Source organism: Mustela lutreola, chromosome 9 (genome assembly GCF_030435805.1).
Source record: "Mustela lutreola isolate mMusLut2 chromosome 9, mMusLut2.pri, whole genome shotgun sequence".
NCBI classification, from domain to species: domain Eukaryota; kingdom Metazoa; phylum Chordata; class Mammalia; order Carnivora; family Mustelidae; genus Mustela; species Mustela lutreola.
Window position 1 is genome coordinate 135,060,454 of NC_081298.1, and position 24,880 is coordinate 135,085,333.

The 24,880-nt window shown below is 42.8% G+C and overlaps 1 protein-coding gene across 1 annotated transcript in view; it reads left to right on the plus strand.

Moving 5' to 3' along the window:
* Positions 1–18,896: 18,896 nt before the first annotated feature.
* The window catches only part of NBAS (NBAS subunit of NRZ tethering complex), a 317,470-nt gene continuing 311,486 nt past the window's right edge, over positions 18,897–24,880 (plus strand). Inside the window, exons 1-3 of the mRNA XM_059132606.1 lie at positions 18,897–19,072; positions 21,380–21,434; positions 23,565–23,601. Coding sequence (XP_058988589.1) covers positions 18,956–19,072; positions 21,380–21,434; positions 23,565–23,601 — 209 coding nt within the window. The 5' untranslated portion in view covers positions 18,897–18,955. The remainder of the gene's footprint in view (positions 19,073–21,379; positions 21,435–23,564; positions 23,602–24,880) is intronic.

The following is a 24,880-nucleotide window of genomic DNA, read 5'->3' on the forward strand; positions in this document are numbered from 1 at the left end:
TTCAGAAAACTTTTTCAAGTGACCTGGAATACAGCAATAAGCAACCAGTTGTGGCTCTAAGGAGGAGACATTTTGGCCTGGGGCATGAAGTAGCATCAAAAACACTCCTTGAATACATGGTTTTCTCCTCACAACCAAGAATAAGAATGAAATGTGTCCTATACAGTGGAGGAAGGGACCCCAAATCCAGCCCGGGAAATAGTCGTCCAATCAGGTTGTTTACTTTGTCCTTTCGATGGACACCCAAGCCCCTCCCCAGACCTCAATCTGGTTCCTGATAAAGATAAAGCAAACAGCCTAGTTCCTAAGGATCCAGCCCCCAAGAAGATGGAAGCAGTAGGGAGAAAAGGTTGTCTTAATGCAAAACAAGTTGATCAGAAAATGCGATGTCTTCTTGATGAAGCCCAAGTCCTTCCCTGTATGATACAAACTTACCCATCATTCCAGCCATGAAACCATAAGCTTCCGCCTCCTCAAATGCGGCCCTCCCATCCACAGGTTAGGAGAATAGAGGGCTCTAGAGGACTTGGCTTTGGATCCTGAATCCTGCTTTCAGTATACCTGATGTGGTCAACCTTCCATTAGGAAACCCCCTTCCTTTTGATATAGTTCAGGGTTGATAAGGCTCCTGAATCCGCCCTCCTTAGGATGGCACACACCAGAACCTCCACATCTAGTGCCTGCTTACAGCCAGCTCATTACCTGGAGTCATTTCGCCCTCCAGAGTATTAAATGCTGTAGGATTCCTTACCTACACCAGATTGCCTCCTGCTGCTATGTGTTTGCTTATGCTCCCTCCTCTCCCTAGCTAGCAGAGCCTTTCTTTTTTAGTGTCAGTTACTTATTGCTGTGTAATATCCTCTCCAAAATGAATCCAGCAGCCAATGTCTTTGCTCATGATTCTGTGAGCTGCCTTCAGCTGGCCTCTGGCTGGGCTGGCCAGTCTGAGAAGACTTCACTGCTGTGTGCGGTACCACAGCGCCTCCATGCATGGTTTCCTCTCTCCACAGGCCAGCTAGGACCTTCTCACAGCAAAACTTGTCCTGGGAAGACAGACTTCCTACATGGTAGCTGGGTTCCGAGAGGATGTGTTCTAAAGATAGAAAGCAGACCATGTGTATTTCTTAAATCAGTCTGGGAAGTAGTAACTGTCACTTTGGTCACATTCTGTTGATCAACACAAATCACATGGCCAGCCCAGATTCATAAAAAGGGGAAATGGGCTCTATCTTTTGAGGCAGTGCTTGGTAAAGAGTTTCCAGACATGCAGAGGATAACCACACCTGTCTTCAGGGCAAACTCCTGGTTGTTACTGAGATTCAGCTAAGCTAGTGCCCAGCGGCAAATCCTTTTTGATGCCAGACTCCAGCTAGTTTCCCCTGATATTTATTTCTCCTTTTCCTTATATTTCTGACTCTTAGCTGGATGTACGGCTTCCCAGAATAAGGACTCCCCAGCCTTCCTGGGACCTTTATATGGCCATATGCCTGTGTTCTGGTCAATGGCATATACACAAAAGGGAACTTAAGGGAGGTGATACATTCTTCTTACTCTTCTTCCTTTCTGTTGGCCAGACTGTGGGTGTGATGTCCGGAGTTGGAGCAGCCATACTGACCTATGAGAAGAGAGCCATATATTGAGGATGGCAGAACACAAAGAGAGTAGTAGCTTGAGTCCCTAATAAGGAGTACCATTAGGTATCTCTTGCTACAAAACAAGGTGCCCCACAATCTAGTGACTTAAAACAGTAACCACAGTTTCTGTGGAACAGAAATTCAGGAGCCGCATGGCTGGGCACTTCCGCTGGGAGTCATTCCTACTATTGTTGTCAGTCTGCTGGCGGGGATTGCAATCATCTGAGGCTGGGGAGACGCTCAGTTTGTGAAGGTAGCTTTCCTCTCACAACTGTGTGGCCATTAACAGGAGGCTTCTGTTCTCCACATAGACCTCTTCCTTGGCTGCTTGCGATGTTCTTGTGGTATGGCTGCTGGTGTCCCCTGCCAAAACCCACTCCCTTGCCACGGGAGCAAGTGGTCTTAGAGAACAAGGTAGGGTGAGATTATCATTCACACGCTAGCCACCAAAATCACACAGTCACTTCTGCAGTACCTTATTGGTCACAAAGGCGTAGTCACTGTGGAAACACAAAGAGGTGTGAGTGTCAGTAGATAAGGATCATTTGGGGGCAGCCATCTTAGAGGCTGGCCACCACACCCCCTTGCTTTCCTAACAGACCCCTGATCTATTCAAGTAGCAGGTGGTAATCCCTCAAAATCAGGAAACAATATATTTGTAAGGCATCGTCTGGGACAAATCGGGTTCCTTCCAAACCAGGCACTGTTGTCATTAAATTTGTTGATGTTAGCTTATCCTGTTTTTCTCCATTTGCCTGACTCAGAAAGCGGTTTGGAGAGAGGGAGGCTCACATTTAAACATCCTCTTTTTTTCCCTCTGAATTTCCTCCAGCTTCTAAGCTGAGCAACAATCATTGAATTTTATGCTTTTGTCAAAATAAGCTGTCAGAAACTGGTCCAGATCTATTAGAATGCAACATCATTCTCACTGCCCCAGCATTCACCTTATGGTGCAGGGACCAGAGGGGGCCTGGCAAACACACATAAATCCAGAGATCTATAATTCTCTATCCCCTGAAGAAGTAGCCATAAAGTCCATCACTCCAGATATATGGGCAGAGGGAGACAAAGGACAACCCGGATGAGTTTCAGAGGGACTGTAAAACAGAAAAAGAGATCTCACTAACTGTGTCGGTCTCATTATAAGCGAGCCAGGCAGGGACATGATTTATGGTTGGGTGCTGACTGGCCGGCAGGCATAAATGCCACTCTCTCTCCCATGCCCGCCATCTTGAGCCCTCATCAGCCCCCGTGAGCGATGCTGATGGCTCTGGGGGAGATGGTGCCGCACTTGGAGCCTGAGCAAGAGAACATGGCCTGGAGGTTGTGGGTGTGTAAGAACAGACTGTGCACCGGAAAAATGCTCGGAATCCAGCTGCCCACCATCCTCCAGGACCCCTGAGTTCCATTACCCACGGAAGAGAGCCGTTTTACACGTGCACACAGGCTTCAGGCAGGCTTTCTCAGCCTCCCTCCCAGTGTCCTTGCTTCCCTGCCCCTCCTTCCTGTTTGTGAAACCGATCACAGGTTTTCTTATTAACAAGGTCTGTGGTTTTCATATAAAGCTGGCTGAAACAAGACAATGGGCTATATTTATTTATTTATTTATTTTAAGACCAAGAAGAAAGATGGCCGAGAATTCTTCAAAATGCCTGGAGAAAATAATCACGAATACGGAAATTTATACTACCTGGTCATAGGTTCCTATGATATGGCTATAATAAGGCTGGGAATTCATGGCGGCTGCCTTAAGTAGAGCTCTGAATCGTGTTGCTCCAGGTACTTTGGCTGCATAACAAATTACCCCAAAATGTGGTGGCATAAAATACCCATTTATTATGCTCATAGATTTTGTGGGTGAGAAACCTGGGCAGAGCACAGCAGGAATGACTCACCTCTGTTCCTCAATACCTATCGCTTCAACTGAAAGACTCGAGGACTACGTACCGGAATCATTTGAAGGTTCCTTCACTCACATGACATAATTGATGCTCTCACGTCATTAACACTCTGGCGGGGGCTGTTGCCCAGTTGTGGCCTCTCCATATGACTTGGACTCTCTCACAACATAATGGTTATATTCCAAAGGCAGCATCACAAGGACCAGGTCATCTTTAATTGCCAAGCTTCTGAAGTCAAGTAGTACCCCCTCCTCCCTGTTCTATGAATTGAGGTATTTACAAAGATTTGCTCAGGTTCAAGGAGATTCTAGATACTATCCCTTGAAATGTGAGTGGCAACATTTTATTACAAGAAAAGCATGTGGGACAGAGTGTAAATTTGTATGACCATGTATTAGAGTTCTCCAGAGAACAGAACCAACGGGATATAGACATAGAGATAGATATATAGAGATAGAGATAGCTATAGAGAGACTTAAGAAATGAGCTCATGTAATTACAGAAGCTGGTAAGTTCTAAATCTACAGGATGGGTTATCAGACTGGAGAACCAGGAACAGCTGATAATGCAGTTCAGGTCGGAGGGCTGTCTGCTGGCAAAACCTCCTCTTCCCGCCGGAGGTCAGCCTTATGTTCTGTTTTTTTTTTTTTTTTTTAAGACTTTATTTATTTATTTGACAGAGATCACAAATAGGCAGAGAGACAGACAGAGAGAGAGAGATGAAGAGAAGCAGGCTCCCTGCTGAGCAGAGAGCCCTATGCGGGACTCGATCCCAGGCCCCTGGGATCATGATCTGAGCCGAAGGTAGAGGCCTTCCACTGATTGAATGAGACCCAACTTTACCCAGACAATTTGATGATAAAATTTAGCACCACGAATCCACTCCTTGTCAACTCAGCCCCCATAGGTATCTTCGTAAACTACATGCAATCTCCAAACAAAAACCATGACAAGGTTACACTCCCAGCTAATATGATACAGCTATCCTGTGCACAACTGAAAACTCACTAACCCTTTCCCCAGATGAGGGTGCAAAGTCCTTGCACTCTTTTCAGTATCTTGTAATTTGAATACCATGATGTTAACAAAACTTAAATACTGGGACATAAAATAAATCCCTCTTATGTTACATGATGAAGGGATGATAGAGGGGAGGAAATAGAGATATTTGCTTAGAGTGTACAGAACACACACACATTCATCACAAAATGGGGAAGAAACGCTCATGGCATTTGCAGTCCCATTTCTCAAGCTGGTCACATAGTCATAGCTGTTATTTACAACTCCCTTCTTCCTCTACCCACTCCACATTTCCCTGCCTGTACCCCATGCCATCACTGAGGCAATATCCTACTGGTTACATGGACAAGCCCTCTTCTCTGTGGGGGAGCTACCCAAAGGCATTGGATAAAAGGAGGCTGGGATAGTTGGAGCGCATTTTTGGAGATGAGCTCCTACACCTGAACATCACAAATATTTCTCCATTCTTCAGACGTCACGTTCAAATCCTCAAATGGATACAAATAAGGCCACAGCCATTGGATCTGGACTAGAGTAGGGAGGACTATGTCTGTCAGATGAAGAAGATTGGTTTAATCTGGGAAGTCAGTGGTTCCCAACCCTCAGTGTGCATCAGAATCACCTGGACGGGTTGCTGAAATGCAGACATGGGGCTCTTCTCCCCAGAGTTTCAGGTTCTGTAGGTCTGGGGTTAGTAGACCTCCCATTGGCATCTCTCACAAATCCCCAGGTGCTGTTGCTGCTGCTGCTGCTGGTCATGGTGGTGGTGGTCTGGGGACCACAGTTTAAGAACCACTGTTTTGGGTGAAGCAGATTTAAAGCAATGAAGGCGGGGACATGATCAGATTTTCCTTTCCTATAACTCTTTCCTGTGGTCATGTGACGAATGTATTTGTAGATGCACAGGGGATCCCAGCAGCGCACAAAAGAAGTAACTGAAACTTGAACCAGGACCATGAAAGGATGTCGGTCAGGAAGGGAGAACGAAGAGCAACATCGTTAAACTGGCAGCGCTGGTTCCTTCTCTTCTGGTATTACAGAGGGCACGGATTGCACGGAGCACTGGGTGTGGTGAAAAAATAATGAATACTGTTTTTCTGAAAATAAATAAATTGAAAAAATTTTTTAAAAAAGAAATAAAAAAATGTAAAAAAAAAAAAAAGAATGAAATTAAAAAAAAAAAAAAAAAAACTGGCAGCGTTGGATTTGCCTGGGGGCCGGGGGGCAGGGAGAGGAAGTGGGACGCACGAGAGAGGAAGGCAGGCATTGGTACAACCCCCACGTTTCTGGAGGGGATAACTGGGTGAATGGTGTTAGTATCAACGGAGAAAAAAGATTAACGGTGGGGCAGCAGGTCTATTTCTTTGGGATGCTGCCAGTTGCCTCCCTTTGGACCCTTTCCCCTGGATCTCTCTCTCTCCAGTAGCCTAGCCTAGGCTTCCTGGCAGCTCAGGAATCTAAGAGGGAGAAAACAGAAGCTGCCAAGCCTTAAAGTCTAGGCTCGGATGGAAGAGCAGTCACGTACAGACCCAATTCAGACTCAAGAACAGGGGGACATACACGCTTCATGTATTCATTCAGGGGACTGTATCCGCCCACGGAAGGATTGGAAGACTTGTGGGCCTTTGGCCCAGACCTCTCCTATGTATATAAGCTCTGACAGAAAATGGGCAGAACTCCATACTTGTTTCTCTCCCTCCCCACCCCACCCCCCAATTTTTATTAGAGAAATCGTACGTAATAAATGCTAAGGCCAAAAGAATATGTACTATGCCCTCACTGCTTGTTTAGAAGAAATTTTCCACCTGCACATTTATACTTAATCAATGAGGCCACTGATCTTTAAACCCAAGTAGATCAGAATTACTCTGGGGAGCTCTTTCAACTGCAGATCCCTTCATCTCGCCGTGAGGAATTTTGATTACTCCCATCTGAAGTAGAGTTCAGAAATGTGCATTTAAACACGTTTTGTTGTATGCGGGCATCCGTGGACCACATACGTAGAGAGATGATTTTAGAATTGATTTTTTTATTCAAGTTTATCTACTTGGTCATGTCGAGTTTATGGCTTTATTCTTAGATGTCTACTGTATTATTTTATTTCATATCTTATTCTATTTTTAAAAAAATTTTCTTTTCTCACTTCTTGAATTGTCAAAGATAGAACAAGCCGGACACTGGTTAAAGTGGTGAGGACAGGTTTTAATCAGTAATACATTGTTGCAGAGGTCCAGAATGAACTAGGCTCAACTTTGATTTATACAGACTTGGCTGAACATTTTAAAAGGAAAATCAGAAACTAGGGAAGGGAACCAGTGGAAGGTTGAACAAAGTCAGGGAAGTGAAAAATTACAAAGGGTTGGTCCGTGTAAATGCATATTAGGCCACCTGTATCACTTAGTTGGCTATCATGGAAGTTAGGATTCTGTCCTCACACAGACACTTCTGAGACAGAGGCCCTGTCCTTTCTGAGGATTACGTTTCAAAAGGAAGCTTTCAGGTCCTTGAAAAATACACTCCTGAGATACAGTAGGTAATATATACATCTCAAAGGGATAGAGGAAAGAATTCACAATTTGTAAATGTTTTAGGGAATGAGAATGGGTGGTCAGGGACCTATGCCAGGTGTTGGCTCGAACAAACAGTGGTAGCTCTTTCTAACAGGCACTTTGAGGAAGAGGGGATGCTGGGACTATCCTGGGAGGTATCTTGAGCTGTTAGAAACTTTTATTAGTGTTTAAGCCTCTAAATGGTGGGGGGAGGGGGTGGACAAAATCATTTGTGGTGAGAATCTACATGTTTTAATGTAGACCCAGAGGAGGCACCGGGTTGGCTCAGTCTGAAGAGAGTGAGACTTGGGAGAACATCCAGAGTTTGGTCAAGGAGAGAATTTTTGTCAGAACAATGTCTTACTCTAGGTCTTCCTTCTTTAGTGAGGAAACCAAGACACAGATAGATTAATTAATTTGTGCAAACCAATAGTAGAACTAGTCAGTAACAGCTGTGATTCAAAAGGAAAAGTTTTCAGAATCTAGAGTCTAGGGGCTACCTGTGTGGCTCAGTTGGTTAAGCAACTGCCTTTGGCTCAGGTCATGATCCCAGAGTCCCAGGATCGAGTCCCACATCGGGGTCCCAGCTCTATGGGGAATCTGCTTCTCCCTCTGACCTTCTCCCCTCTCATTCTCTCTCTCACTCTCTCTCTCTCAAATAAATAACATCTTAAAAAAAAAAAAAAAAAAGAATCTAGAGTCTATGCCAGAGGCAGAGAAGATACTGGAAGGTTGTACAAGTCAAGATCCCCTGGGGTAGAAGAGATGCCATTCTACACATGTGTTTTCACTGCAAAGCTATTGAGTTTTATCTCCTAGGTTCAATGTGAATTCCAGATCAATTCCTAGCATATCAGTATATTTGACTTTAATATACTGTGTTCTTTCTCAGTGACCTAACTTTGGTAAAGATTTGTGTCTCGCCTCAAATGCCTTTGATTTTTCTTTTGGTTAATCCCTTTAGGACTTAATTAGGTTGGGAAGCTTCTTTTAAAATCATTAATCTCATGTCTGTATGAGGGTATAACAACTTAAACTTAAAAAACTTTGAGAGTTTAACACGGAGTATACATTTTTATCTAAAGAGAAACCTGAAATGATAAGGACTTCACCAGGAAATGGTTTGCTGCATGAGATTCCACTGAAGAGGTAACATCATTTAAATTGGAAGACATTTAATAATTCTACCTCAAATGGTTCTTAATCCTTGGTGTTTAATTTAGCTTTGGAGAGTGTGTCTGATCCTATGTAATAGCTTCTAAAAAGTCAGTGCTTTGCTCTACCAAACACATTACTAATTCCTAATCGGCTTCATTGAATCCTTGTTCTGTTGGTTAATATTCCCAGTGTAGGTTCCATTAGCCGTAACTCAAGGATAAACTGGACTTGACCATAATGTCAATACAACCATAGGAAAAAATATAGCTCAGACATGGGCTATCCAGAGAAATTTTCCTTGAGAAAATTACTATATTATTGGAGAAAATAGATGACTTTTAAAAGTTGCAGTTTCTCCTTTAACCAGAAGAGGGTTAATCTACAACAGTGGGAACATAACCATGAATAATTCATACAGTCAAGAAAAATGTATTCAGGGCCAACCTTCAAGCTGGGTTTGTGGAGATTAAAAAGCCATTGTTCCTGTCCACCAAAAAATTATGGTATTTTGGTTCTGTAGTTGCCATTTGAATTCTTGAATTATTGGTGTTTTTTGAGACTCCCTAGGTGTCTCCAGTCTGTGGACAGGAATGGTAGTCATCATTGTAACATGAAGCACTGTCATGTCCCTGGTCTTGCTTCTAGCTGGTGACAAAGGCACCTCAGCCATTTGTAAACTCCCCTCCCAAATATTTCTGGGGAGCCCCAGAGGTGTCCTCTCCATGTTGGCAAACAACACCATCTCTTTTGGATGCTGACAGTTGCCTCCCTTTGGAACCACTGTTGCGTTGCTGTCTGTGCTCTGTGCATCCCAGCTGGACGACTGTTTGTGGCAAAGCTGGGGAGAATGCCTTTCCCCACCGTGTTTCCCTCTGGGAAGTTCAGGAGGTTCATTTCAGATAATTGGTCAGACAAGACATCCTGAGAGACTCTTACAAACACTGAGAGTGCTGGCTAGAATATAAAAGCAGAAACACAGCTCTAAAATAAGTGGATGAGTTTGTGAGAAGGAAAAGAACCTCCGAGTCCTGACAACAGCCAGGAGAATTCCCAGAAGAAGTAGTGACGTCACCAGCAGCCTCGGGGATGAGTTTCGGTTTCAGGGCTGGTGATGGAGGTATGGTAGGATGGAGAGGCTGGGTCAAGGCGTCAGACTTGGGAGGGAAGGGGAGTTAGAGCACCAATCAACCTACAAAAAATTAGGATGAGCGACCCTATTAACATAAAGTCTCCTAAAACAGAGCCAGACAGCAAATAAACTTGTCTGCTCAGCCTGAAATCTGAGTGGCTACAAAACTCTCCTTTGAGAATTTGTGGCCACAGCCGGCCTGAATTTACAGAATTTGTAACATGTGAAATAATTTAGAGTCTTAATTTAAAGGGGATCCAAGTCTCATGGGTGCCTTGCAAAAGTGAAGGCAAGTCTTCCCAGGGGAAGACACCATCCAAGCCAGGCCTCTAAACGCCCAGAATGGATTCCAACTCACAGTTACGAACATGTGCACACACAGTGCGCAAAGAAACAAGTCACCATGAGCAAGAGTCAGCAGGAAATTTGAGAAAGGCCCTTGAAGACTTTAGGTTGGGGAAATATGAGGTAGAGAATCCAAATTATATTTGAGGTATTTCTAAAAGTAGGAATAGAAATATAAGCAACAAACTAACAAAATGACTAGCATACTTGATTTTAAAAAAAAGGACTTCCAAAAGTAAAATATCTATAATAATTGATATTAAAAACACGTAGATTTAGCCTGAAATTTACACATAGATTAGCCTGAAACGTGAGCCAGAGGGAACTGGAAGAGCGAACTGAAGACATTATCCTGAATGTAGAGCAGGGTGTGGGAGGGAGGCTCTGGCTAAAGGGGCTATGACGTCCCTCCTGGCTCTAAGGACAATGGTGCCCAGGCAACCTTGACCGAGAATTTCCAATTAGTGGTTCAAACAATTGAAAGGAGCAGGGAAGAAATCCCAAACTTCTGAAACCACTCTTCATAAACCAAGGTGAGGCAGGCAGGGAGTATGCTGGATGTGCTTGCCGTATGTGAGGACACACACGTGTGTATGTGTGTGGGGGGGGGCTCCCGTGTGCGTGTGAGTGATGTTAGCTTCATGATTATTGTACCACCTTACTCCAGTGGCAGGATTTTCTCTTTACATTGGCCTATTCTTCCCCTGCCTCAAATTGATAGTTTAAAAATTTCCTTTATTCCATTCTATCCTCTGGTTTGAAAGACGTAGGTCTTCCTTCTTTCTTTTGAAGGAAATATATAATAACAGTAGGTTTTCCTATTGAAATCTGGAGTTATTTGATATCAAATCCTGCTCCCAAATATATAATAACAGTATGTTTTCTTATCAAAATCTGGCGTTATTTAGTATCAAATCCTGCTCCCAAAGGACTTTATCACACTAGTTATTGGACTCCCTTTCCCCATATCCCTCGTTCGCCCTATGTAAAGTAGCGGATTTAGCCGCTTCTCAATCTTTTATGGTAAGAGTGTTCATAGGTAGCACAGCTGAAAGGATTTTATACTGAACACTCGTGCACCCAGCCCTCACATTCCATCGTTAGTATTTTCTACTCTCGTTTTATCACATCTTTCCATGTATTCTTCCTCAATCCATTCATTAATTCATCTTCTATTTGATGCTTTCAAGTATATTACAGATCATCTACCTTTGTTTTTAAACCAAATGAAACAGAATGGCCAGTTACTTGTAAGTCAATATTGACTAATTTACCAAGGTAAATGAATTAATGAATTTATCTAAATTAAATACATTCACTTTTCTTTCCTTTTTTTTTTTTTTTTTTAACCAATTTATTTACTTGCTCTCACACTTGCTGCCTGTGCTACATGTGGGTCTGGTAAGGCCTATTGCCTAGCTGGTTGTTCCATATGATTTGTGAGTGAGGAAACTGGCGGGGGTGGGGGTGGGGGGTGGGTAATGGCCTATATGAATTGTGCAGCAAATTAGAGGAAAAAAAGCTTTAAGTAAGGGGCTGGAGGTTTTTTCTTAGGTAATACCATGCATGAGCTTTATGATGTCTATTTGGCTGCCAAGAGATTTATAGAATTGATTGGGGTTCTCCACGCTTTCTGGAGGAAATAGAATGTTGAAAGTTGCTCTGAATATTATTTTATCATTACGACTAACATTCTCTTCATAAAGAGCTAGTTTACCATTCAATCAAATACAAATGTATGATACTTGTAACAGGTAGCATTTAAATGCCCAAATTCAGGGCTCCTGGTAGCTCAGTTATTTAACTGTCTGCCTTTGGCTCAGGTCATGATCTCTTGGGGGTCCTGGAATGGAATCCCTCTTGGGATTGGGCTCCCTGCTCCGTGGGAAGTCTACCTCTTCCTCTGCCCTACCATCACCCCCCATGTGTGTGCATGCTTTCTTTCTCTCCCAAGTAAATTAACAAAATCTTTTTTAAAAAAGTCCAAATTCAATTTTATTATGCAATTTCAAACTAAAAATGGAAACAACTTCATATGATGCATTAATCTCCTTAAATCTTTAATATGCAGAAGCATAGTGGGTTAAATGCTGAATCATTAATGGCATTTGGATTAATAGGCTTTTTAGCTGATACAAGCTAAGACACAGAGCTCCTACAAACTGAACCTATCAGTTAATGATGGCTCTACATGGAAGAATTAATAGGGAAAAAAATGATTCCTTTATGTAGGGTAGTGTTAAGTAAATAAAAAAGTTTTGTTTGGTTCTAAGGTAGAAATGTCTATTTCTATTTCAGCAAATGAAGGAGAATTACATTTTAGTTCATTTGAGGTGTAATGATATGATGTGAGGAGAGGAAGAAATGAAACATTTTTTCTATCTTTTTCCTTCCCCTCATCCAAGGCTTATAAAAACATCAAATCGCTTCTCTTTAAAATGCCTATTTTGAAATTGTCTCAATTTTTATTTCAGTCTTATTTCTTTAAGCCACTCACAGAGTTACTATTTGTGTTGGTAATGTGGGAAACAAATTTTTCTTTTGAGAAATAACTTATTCATGACTTAAATTATTTTTTATTCGTTTTTTAAAGATTTTATTGATTTATTTGACAGAGCGAGAGAGAGCAGGAGAGCACAAGCAAGTGGGGAGTGGCAGGCGGAGAGTGAGGGAGAAGCAGACTCTCTGCTGAGCAGGGAGCCCGATGTGGGGCTGGATCCCAAGACCCTTGGGATCTTGACCTGAGCTGAAGGCAGATGCTTAACCAATGTGCCCACCTTAAATTACTTTTAAACCAGGCCTGGACTCTCAGCTAAATTAAGAATTTGTTGGATGACCACGGTAATATGTGGCAACCAAACTCTCTATCTACCCCCCCACCCCCCAACAGAACACGTTGACAATTCTCCCACTCCACGTGTTGGTACTTGTCATCCGGAACAGTTCATTTCCACTTTCAACCATCTAAGCGCTCCATCTGTATTCTCAGTGACATGCTATGATGTGAAGAAAAGATCAGAGGATCAGGACTTGAGGAAATGTGTTTGAATTTTGGCTCTGTTGTGATCTGGCATTGCCCCAAGCTTCAGGACGTAAGAGTTTTGTAAGCTGTGGTTATTATCAATGTATTGCTGTAATAATACCATTTATGTTTTATTAATACTAATTCTAATATGTCAGAAGCAACATTGCAGAGATCCATACCCTAAACAAGGATTCTAAAGGAGGGAAATTTGCAAAGTCTATTGTAGGAATGTTGACAGAGGAGTGGTGTGAATGCATTGACATTCAACTCAAATTAGCCTCAGGTGAACTCCCTGGGTCACCAGGGAAGGACACAGATGTCACTTATCTCAGGCCTGAGGTCTTTATCTTTCCTCTGGTTTTTTGTTTGTTTTGTTTTGTTTTGTTTTCATTCTCATTGGCTTCATTCTCTTTCCCTGGGGAGAAGGTTCCGTACATGGTGAGTAAGAGGGCTGCTAAAACTCCCAATTTGTCTTTTTTAAACCCTGTGATCTGAAAAGGAGCAATGCTTTTCCTCCACTTCCATCGTAAGGTCAATCAGTCCAGGCCAGGGAAGAATTCTCCGCCCAGTGCTAGAGGTCAGCGGAATGGGGCTTTCTGAGAGGGGAGGTTTGGATCAAGGAGGCAGAGTCTGAAGGGAGAGTGAGGGAAACAGTTTCTCCAAAAGCTAATGGCCTGAGCAGGCAAGGATGGTCACTGTCACTCCGTCAGTCACCCTTAGAGAATCAGGAAGAGTCTTGCTGTATTTGTGAAATACCCTTGCCTTCTTCACAGTGTCGCCACTCTCTTGTTCTAGATTAGCGTGCCCATCATGTCAGCTTGCCCAAGATAGTCCTGTTTCTTGCCTGTTTTTCTAGGTGAATTATTAAAATCATTCCTTTTCATTCTCAAAGTGTCTCAGTTTGGACAGTTAATCATATAGTTACTGAAAATAAGATCCATTAGCGACTTGACTTGAGTCCCCGCCCCCCCCCCACCTCTCTTAAATCATCCTGACCCTTAAACTCAGCTGAACTTTGATTTGAAATTGATCTCTTCTCTAGAGATCTCCTCTGCGGCAGGTCTGATGCTGTAGAGTTGGAGCTCTTCTCAGGACCTCTTTATTCTTCCCACCTTCTTCCCTTTTAGTGGGCACCTCACATTCTTCTTTTTCCAAAAACTATTCCAGAGTTTAAGTAGTGGCGAAGGGGGCTTATCTTACCTAACCTGCTTATCCATCTGCTTAGAGCATGTCTGGGGGTAGAATTTTCCTTCCAGAAATTGCTCCAATTTAAACGTGCAGTCACGTGGTGTGGTTTCAGCCCATGCTTGCTGTTTCTTTAGACCAGGAGCTCCCATGCATGAGTCAGGCGTGGCCTTAGGTCTCCCATTCCGCTGTATAGACTATGGCAAGTGAGGCTGCGTGAGGACAGATAAAGCAATTTACAGTGTGATGATGCTAAAAGAAAACCATTTTCTTGGTGGTATGTTTGCACCTGTCCCCTTCACATACCAAGCTGTGTAAGCTTGGCCGATTACCTCCTGGCCGTTTGGACGCTGATCTGCTGATGGCGGTGAAGGGCATGGAGGAAGCAGAGAGCGATCTCAGTCTCTGTTCCAGACTCTTGGATGAGCCGGGGAGGAGAGGAGAGCCGAGGAGACTTGGTGTGCAGGACGGGGTGAAGGCAGGACCAAGGAGGACCTGCAGCTCCAGGGGCCACCCTCCTAGTGTATTTGCACTGAATGGCATTCCTACCTCTTAATGCTCTACCGCATGCCACATCTGCATGCAAATGTCTGGGGTTCCCCGTTGAGAATCTGATCAAAAAACACCACTGTTCTGAAGAGAAGTACTTTGGGGGAAACAAAGTTTGAAAAACTGGGGGATGTTTTTCATTTATTCAGCAAATACATATATATTTTGTCCTGTGCTCTGTGCCAAATACTGGTATATATTCTGGGGATATAGCAGTGAGGTATATGGCATTTGTGAGATAGAAGGAAAATACAGCTATTGGTCTTTTCCCCTGGTTCCTGGCACAGAGCTCCTAACATCCTTGTATTCCTTAAGGGATAATACTAGGTGTATCTCTTGTTCCAATATTTGTCTTTGACCGCATGCCTGACCCAGGGCTTCTAAAACCTTTGTAAACTCCTAAGTGATAACAGCACTAGGAGTGTCTTGTTTTAGCAAAGTGACTCTGAGTGGGCTTCTAGATGACTCTTTAATGGCAGCAGGTCACCAGACAGGCCAAGCCATGATTAGAAGCTTGGGCTTTTCAGTCCCTTTCTCCGGAGGGAGTAGAGGAGCTGGAAATGGAATTAATCATTGATCATGCTTAAGTGAGGAAGCCTGTATAAAATTTTCAACAGTCAGGATGGGGGGAGGGGTTGGAGAGCTTCCAGGCTGGTGAATACAACCACAGGAGGGGGTGACACTTCCCAGCTGCACAGGACCATAAGTTCTTGCACTTGGAACCCTCCCAGACCTTGCCCTACATACCTCTTCATCTGGCTTTTCATCTGTATCCTTTATCACATTCCTTAATAACCTGGTAAACCTGTGTTTTCCTGAGTTCTGTGAGCTGCTCTAGCAAATTAATCGAACCCAAGAAGAGGGGTCTTTGGAATCTGACCTGTAGCTGGTGGTTGGAGGCACAGGTGATAAGGTGCTCCTGTGGCCGGTGTTGTTAGCACGCATTGCTTACACAGAAGCACCTGCTTTCCACTGGCATTTGAAGTGTATGGGAGTGTGCATGTGTGTGGGGGGCGGTCTTGTGAGACTGAGCCCGAACCTGTGGTATCTGATCCCACCTCTGGAAGAAAGTGTCAAACTCTTGCGACATTCCGCTGGTGTCTGTGAATTACTTGATAGTGTGGGGGAAAACCTCCACACATTTGGTAACCAGAACTGTCAGAAGTGTTTGGTGTATTCAAATTAAAACCACATTGAGATACCACCTTACACCATTTAGAATGGCCAAAATTAGCAAGACAGGAAACAACATGTGTTGGAGGGGATGTGGAGAAAGGGGAACCCTCTTACACTGTTGGTGGGAATGCAAGTTGGTGCAGCCTCTTTGGAGAACAGTGTGAAGATTCCTCAAGAAATTAAAAATAGAGTTTCCCTATGACCCTGCCATTATACTACTGGGTATTTACCCTGAAGATACAGATGCACTGAAAAGAAGGGCCATCTGTACCCCAGTGTTTATAGCAGCAATGGCCATGGTCGCTAAACTGTGGAAGGAACCAAGATGCCCTTCAATTGAAGAATGGATAAAGAAGATGTGGTCCATATACACTATGGAGTATTATGCCTCCATCAGAAAGGATGAATACCCAACTTTTGTAGCAACATGGACGGGACTGGAGGAGATTATGCTGAGTGAAATAAGTCAAGCAGCGAGAGTCAATTATCATCTGGTTTCACTTATTTCTGGAGCATAACAAATAACATGGAGGACATGGGGAGATGGAGAGGAGAAGGGAGTTGAGGAAATTGGAAGGGGAGGTGAACCATGAGAGACTATAGACTCTGAAAAACAATCTGAGGGTTTTGAAGGGGCGGGGGGGGTGGGAGGTTGGGGGAGCCAGGTGGTAGGTATTAAGGAGGGCACGTATTGCATGGAGCACTGGGTGTGGTGCAAAAAACAGTGAATACTTGTTACGCTGAAAATAAAATAAAAAAAAAAAAAGAAGTTTTTGGTGTATCACTACATTTGTATATTTAGGGCAAATACCCAGTAGTATGATTGCTGGGTCGTAGTGTAGCTCTATTTTCAACTTTTTGAGGAACCTCCATACTGTTTTCCAGAGTGGCTGCACGAGCTTGCATTTGGAAGGGACATGTACACCTGAATGTTTATAGCAGCAATGCCCACAATAGCCAAACCAGGGAAAGAACCTAGATGTCCATCAACAGACGAATGGATAAAGACGATGTGGTATATATATAGATACACACCACGGAATAATATGCAGCCATCAAAAGCCCCTGAAATCTTACCATTTACAAGGATGTGGATAGAACTAGAGGGTGATATGCTAAGCAAAATAAATCAGAGAAAAACAATTATCATATGATATCTCTGATATGAGGAATTTGAGAGGCAGGGCAAGGGATTGTTGGGGAAGGGAGGGAAAAAAAATGAAACAAGATGGGACCGAGGAGGGAGACAAACCATAAGAGACTCTTAATCTCAGGAAATAACTGAGGGTTGCCGGAGTGGAGGAAGGCGGAAGGGAAGGGGTGGCTGGGTGATGGACATTGGGGAGGGTATGGGCTATGATGAGTGCTGTGAATTGTGTAAGACTGATGCCCCGAAACATATAACATATAACATATGCATATGTTAACATATATGCTATATATATATATAACATATGCATATAACATATAATACTATATGTTAATAATAATAAAAAAGAAGTGTTTGGTGTAGGTAGGAGGTTCATAGGAAAAAAACATGTAGTAGGGAAGAACTGGATTTTCCCTACACAGGGGAAATTCTGATTTTTTTTTTCTCCATTTTAGCAGTGGTATGTATATGGTAGTGCACTCTGTCCTGGTGGAGCCTACATTTTAGTGAATGGGGACAGACAATACAAAAATAGAATGAAACATACATTATATAGTGTTTTGGTGATAAATGTTATAGGAAAAAAAAAACAGAAGGTAAGGGGGGATCTGGAGATCTGGAGTTCAGGGAAGGTGGTTACAAATTTAGAAATAAGCAGTCAGGGTAGGCTTCCAGAGAGAAGGTGACATTTGAATAAAAACTTGGAAATGAGAGAGAGAGAGAGAGAGAGACATATACCTGGTAGAAAACCTTCCAAACAGAGGGAACAACCCTTGCAAAGTCCCTGAAGGGAAGTGTGTTTGCTGTGTTCCCAAACAGCAAGGTCAGTGTGGCTGAAGGTGGTGGGTCGAGCGGTGAGAAGCAGGAGCGAGGTGGGGAGAGTAAGGGGAGTGGACAGGTGATATAGGGCAGGCTTTGAGGTCATTTAACTTTGCAAGAAATGGGGTCCCTAGGCTTCCCAGCTGAAGTTTTTAAATTTCTTTTTCAAAGATTTTATTTATTTATTTGACAGACAGAGATCACAGGTAGGCAGAGAGGCAGGCAGACCAGCTGAGGTTTTTTTTTTTTTTAAGATTTTATTTATTTATCCGACAGACAAAGATCACAAGTAGGCAGAGAGTCAGGCAGAGAGAGAGGGGGAAGCAGGCTCCCCGCCAAGCAGAGAGTCCGATGCGGGGCTCGATCTTAGGACCCTGAGATCATGACCCGAGTGGAAGGCAGAGGCCTAACTCACTGAGCCCCCCAGGCGCCCCCCCAGCTGAGGTTTTTTAATTTCATTACTGCCAAATGCATCTTTAGAGATATTATGCAATATAATTCCTGCAAGAAATCTTCAGTATTTGTTTCTTTTGAATGTGACACAGTGCTAATTTCTTGTATACTGTATATTCATTAGGGTTACATAGAGGCACTTGTTAAATGAATAAATGAACAAATGAGGCTGGCAGTTTAGCTCCAAGTAGGTCCTCAATGTGTTATTTCAAGTTTATTGCTTCCATACCCTTTCCCCACTTGGGTTATGTTCAGCTGCCTGCTCTTTCAACTATGCATTTTTTTGCCTGTCTTTGTTCACTCAATTTCCCCTTACTTAAGATGCTCTCCCGAACTTTCGCAGCTTGATTCAAATTCCACTTACAGACCAAAGACAAGCTCCACTCCTCCAGAAAGCTGGCCCAGACTCTGTGAGCTTTGTTGCCTTTTCTGAGCTCCCATAGTATCGTTCCTCTGACACCTTTCATTGCTTAATATGTTGAGTTGCATCATTTTTGCTGCTTATTTAAAAACCACTGTTAGCACTCTTGTATTTGGCCACAGATAGGCAAATGAATGCTAGCATCTTAGATACTTGTACCACTTCTGTTTTGGAGAAGCTGTCTGGATAGGAGGGGTTCAGACAAGTTCATCTCACGCAGGTTAATAAACAAGGGGTGCCCAGGGACCCAGACCTAAGTCGTATCCCTGACAAGCAATAGTCACTATTTCCTGCTCTTTAAAGGGTTAATCCAGTAGTTCCTTTCCACGCCCAGTTAACCACACCTCCTCCCCGTGATCCAAAGCGACCGCGGCCTGCGAAGTTTGTCCTTTGCGCGATGCCGTAGTGGCCCCGCTTCGGTAGCTGGGCTCCCGGGCGAATATGGCGGCCTCCGAGACGGCGCCGGCTGTGAATCCAGCCACTGCGGAGGGAGAGGAGGAGACGATTCTCTATGACTTGTTGGTCAACACCGAGTGGCCCTCGGAGACAGAAGTGCAGGTGAACCAGGCCCCTCCGGAGCTGCGGCCAGCCTGGCGCGGGCGCTGTCCGGGGAGAGCCACGTAGCAGGGCCACGTAGGGTCGTGGAGCCGGGTGGGAGGGGGAGCAGGGCTCGGCCGCTTGTGCTGTCGCCGTGGCAACGGCGCCGCGAGCTAACGGGGGTCTGGGTGCCCTAAAGCGGAAGGTACCCGAGAGCCCCCCCCGGGCTTCCGAATTTGGTCGTCGGGGCAAAACCTTGGGCTCTGGGGCACGAACCTTCCCATTCGGGATCTCAGTTTCGCTTCTCCTCAGTTTGGAGGGGAGGCACAACGTCGGACTCCAGGGTCCTGCTGGTGCCTGGATTCTCGGGGGTCCTTTCCGGGAGGCGAGGCAAGAGCGGACTGCGGCTGATCCTCCCTGCAGCGGGAGAACTTTCCATGACCCTGCAGTCCACTCAGCATCTGGAGGGCCGCCGCGGAGTGCGGCGTCAGACCTTCACCCCTCCTTGGTGCTGAATTGCACCCATCCCTGCGCATTTCAGTAAACAATCATTTAAAAGTGCCAGTGTGTCCGTCCGTGTCCCAGATGATTTACGAGTGTGTCCGTCCACGTCCCGGATACTGTTCGGGCGGTGGGCATGGAAAGGTGAATAACTTTTGTAGCGTCTGCAGTCTAGATGGGAGACCAGCCCCTGAGCCCTTTTTGCTACTTAGTGTAATTGCGCTGTGATAGCGGTTTGAACAAAGCGACGGAGAAGAGTGAGGAGCGGCTGACCTGGGTTTGGGTTCCGTCCTGAAGAAGGGGTTCAAGGGGTTGGTAACCTTAACTGGACCTTGGGGTTTTCAGTTGTTGCACAGAGAGGGGACTCCCAGCATAAGGTGACCAGTAGGAACCAGGAATCCACATTTATTCAACATATTTACTGAGTGCCTGTCATTGTTTTAGACTCCGAGGATGCAACAAGATTCAGAAGGACTTTTTTTTTTTTTTTTTAAATTTGACAGACAGAGATCACAAATAGGCAGAGAGGCAGGCAGAGAGAGAGGAGGAAGCAGGCTCCCCGCTGAGCATAGAGCCCGATGTGGGGCTCGATCCCAGGACCCTGAGATCATGACCTGAGCCGAAGGCAGAGGCTTTAACCCACTGAGCCACCCAGGCGCCCCCAGAAGGACTTTTATTAAAGATCAAGGAGTCCTGACCTATGGACTCTTTATTACAACACTTTTCCTGTTTCTTTACCGGAGAAGCTGCTCATTCTCTCATCTATAAAATTTGTAGTTTTTCTTTAACCTCCTTTCCATTGCAGTTCTCTGCTTGTCTTGTCTTTTTTTAGGCTGTACATACTGTTTTTCAAGTATTTACTTAGTTTCTGTTGGTCTTGAACAATGTGAATATTGTAGGGTATGTAGTTAGGATGGTGTATGTAGTATGTTGCTGCTGCTATTGGTGGAAAAAGATTGCATATTCACTCCTTAGCACCCATTGGTTCTTTACTGGAACGTTGCAGATTGCTTCACATGATAAGTCGATTTTAAAAAGCACAGCATCAACTTACATTGAAATGCATAGCACTTTTTTTTTGGTTTTGTTTTTGTTCTGGATCGATTGATTTCACCTATCCCTCTTCAAGCTCTTGGAGGACGATTACATCTGTTTCCTCTTTATAACCCTCTCCAGGACCAAACTGTGTATTACTGATCAGTGGATAATCAATTCATGTTAGTGGAGTGAAATATCTTTTCTGTGCTTTTCAGTTATATCTGTCTGCACTTCCTGCATCTCCATGTTCCTCTCTTTCCTCTCAGCAGCACATGAGTACATCGTATTCATTATTTGTAGTGCCTGCTATTTTTCAGCTTAGTGTTTAGTCTGTACTTGGGAACTATTTAGTGTACCACTTGTGTATCAGTGTGCATGTTGGTAGCATTTTCTCTGTGGATATACAACAAATACTCAAATTTGCCTGCAGGTACGAGTTTATTAATCCACATGAGCAAGTAGACTGCTGAACTGACAACCAACATAGTCTTTGCCCTTGATGACTACTCTCTCTGGACTGGTGTTTTGATATTTGGTGTTTGAGTTTCCACCTTCAATCCTTGTCCTCCCCTCAAAATTTGTTGGGACAAATGCCTATAACTTTACCATGCTTACTTTTGCTGTCACGGTTTTCAGTCCTGCTTTTACTTCTTTTGTTTCTAAATAGTGGTTTTTAAATATTGGTAACTTGTACCCTGCACTGAATATTAGCAAAGAAAACGTAACCTTACGTATTGTGTAAGTATTCCTAGAAAATTCTCAAATGTAGATTCTTTTTTCCCATTGCAGTCTAGAGGCAACCGAAAACATGGTGCATCCTTTATCATCACAAAAGCGATTAGAGGTAAATACAGCTTATTTTTCTTTATGTAATGATAGATAATTTTTTCATTTCATTTATAACTTTACTGTTTTTGAAACGTTAGGAAATTTATTTATTTACTTACTTTTAAAAAGATTTTTATTTATTTGTCAGAACACAAGCAGGGGGTAGCAGCAGGTAGAGGCAGAAGCAGGCTCCCCGCTGAGCAAGGAGCCTGATGCGGGACCATATCCCAGGACCTTGGGATCACGACCTCAGCCAAAGGCAAACACTTAACTGAGCCACACAGGTGTCCCAAAAACTTTGGGAATTTTAAAGCGTTCTTTTAGACTTATAACGCCAGATAAAAGTGAATAGCATGCATGTTACCTGAGTTTAATTATATATATATATATATATACATATATACGTATATATTTTGACTATATGTGATATGTGGATGTATACGTGTATATATGTATAGGTATACGCACACATTTTTAATCCAGTTTAGAGCTAAAGTATGGCTTAAGGTTAACTATTATGGATGTGTTCTAGAAGAACTGAAGAAAATCAAACCCAGTGTCTCAGAGTCTGGACACTGAAAGTGACAAGCTGTTTTAAGTGGTTTACATGATGTTCCAGCAACATCTGGTTGAGTTATTCAGATTAAAATTTTGGTTAACCAGAGCATTAGTGTAACTCCTGACAGACTTTGCATATGAGCTCAGGGTATCTGAGAAAGACTTGAGCACTGGTTGCATTAAGTTGGTGCCAAGAGAACTTTATTTATTGATCTAATCCTTTATTAGATCAGCAAGGTAGGTGTTATTAGGACTTCATGTTTTTAGATGAGGAAACTTGCCCAAGGTCACTCATTTGGAATTTGACTGCATTGTCTTTCTGGCTCCAAAGCTTGTTCTTGTAATAATTGATGAATTTGAGGTACTTACACAGAGCAGATTCAGTTTCAAAGGAGCTAAGTACTTGAAATTAACTCTAATTTTATCTTCTATTATAAGAACTAGCATATTCAGTTTTCATTGTGATGAATGTTTTAAAATTTTGGTAATTAAGAAAATGTACATAAGTAATAAAATTCATATAGAGAAATTCAGAGGCTATGGATAGCCACAAATTCAGATATATAATTTCTCATTTTACCACTTGGAGGGAATCTCTTACCCTTCATTCTTTTTTTCGTTGATCTACACCTACATATTCACATTCCCATACACATTTTAAATGAGATCATATAAAACATTGTTTGTCAATAGTGTAGTTAATCTTAAAAGCAAACTGTCAGTTATCAGCAAAATTCCTGTTTATTCAGGAATAACAGAATTGCATTTCAGGACAAGCAAGTTATAGTAAAACTATAGCTAAGTCCAACAAACAGAGGAGAAGAACATTATTTTCTGGAAGAGGAGGAAGTTGAGAGGGGTTGTTTTGAATGAAGGTCGAGTAGAAAAAAACTTACAGGGTGATGATGGTTTCTTATCCCCTGAGTTGCAGGGGGAGTCTGTTTCTTGCAGGCGGTGTGACGGTACATTGGTACAGGTACATCTCTTCCTTCTTGGGGCCTGTAACTGATGATACTTTCTTCTTGATTCTCCTGTTGAGGCCTGACACTTCTTCCTATAATCGATGTTGAGAGGTCCTGCTCCCCCTTCTAGCCTCCTGACTCCACTCAAGATGTCCCCTTATTTTCAGTGTGTTAGAGATTTTGTTTCCCCTGGAGTTCTGCATTTTAAGTGTTATTATTTTTTTTTTTTAAATCTTTGCTGTAAAGTACAAAGTAATACCTTAATTTTTATACAAATATTTTGGTTTTAAAGGGTGATTACTATGACTTCTACTCCTTGGTTTTATTAAAGCCTCTTGGGTGACATTTAACATCTCAAACCACATGTCCCACATTTCCTTTTTGTACTGTTAGGAAATACTTGAAAGTTTCGAGTAACACAAACTTGGGACTTAATATACACAAATGTCTGATGTTATAAAAGTTACAGTGTTTATTAGATTATATTCCTTTATTTTAAGAATTTTGTTCTCCATGTTTTGTAATGACTCAGTCTGCAGTTATTTTAGACTTATCACTGAAGCTAATTTGAAAGCGATTCCTAGACAATAGCTGATTCATATTTTGTTTTGTTATTTTTATTACAGATCGTTTATTATTTTTACGTCAATACATCTGGTACAGGTAAGTGTCTCTTCCAAATGTCAAATATAAATTTTATCCTACTTATGACTTAAGTTTTCAGAATTGAAACTTCAGGTTGTGATCCAGATGCTGACATTCAGATGATGAAGTAGACCTTTTCAAATAGTTGATACACTGACAAGATATCTCAGTCGACTTTGGGTAATTTTTGTTCTTTAGTCATTAATCAGAATATCTCTGGAGGACTTCTGGTTTCTCTGGTGAGTGTTGTCAGCCTTATCTTGAATGCCCACATGATGGGTCTGGAGCTTGGGGATCTTTTTGTTTTATTTTATTTTTTAAAGATTTTATTTATTTATTTGACAGAGAAAGATCCCAAGTAGGCAGAGAGGCAGGCAGAGAGAGAGAGAGAGAGAGAAGCAGGCTCTCTGCTGAGCAAAGAGCCCAATGCTGGGCTCGATCCCAGGACCCTGAGATCATGACCTGAGCCGAAGGCAGAGGCTTAACCCACTGAGCCACCCACGTGCCCCGTTGGTGATCTTTTTATTTTATTTTATTATACTTTATTATTTATTTACTTATTTATGTATGTATGATGGGGATCTTTTTAAAAACGAGTTTGTTCTTATTGTAATAATAGTTCTTATGGTCAATATTCAGTTTCCGAGCATCAGGGAAGGTCCTTTGTGTTTCAGTTCTTGGGTACTTTTTCATTCTTTTGAGTGTTAAGTCTTTTTAGACATGTTGTGAGTGTTCAACCTTCAGAGGAGGAAAGAAATGATCCTTTTGACAAATGATATAGTTGTGCTTTTAGACAGGTGTATAGGAATTGTTTCATAGATGTTTTTAACACAGATTGTTTAAGAATATCTAATCTTGGGGTGCCTGGGTGGCTCAGTAGGTTAAAGCCTCTGCCTTTAGCTCAGGTCATGATCCCAGGGTCCTGGGATCAAGCCCCACATCCGGCTCTCTGCTCAGCAGAGAGTCTGCTTCCTCCTCTCTCTCTACCTGTCTCTCTGCCTACTTGTAATCTCTGTTTGTCAAATAAAAAAATAAAATCTTTAAAAAAAAAAAAGAATATCTAATCTTAAAAGCTCCAGAGATAATAAAGTTTTATAAAAGCAACCTTTGGCTCTTCTCTAGATTAGCTCTGATTTTTTTTTCATTTGCTGTGTGTGTGTCTGTGTGTGTGTGTATGTATGTAAATTAAATTTCTTTTTTTTAAAGATTTTATTTATTTATTTGACAGACAGAGATCACAAGTAGGCAGAGAGGCAGGCACAGAGAGGGGGCAGCAGGCTCCCTGCTGAGCAGAGAG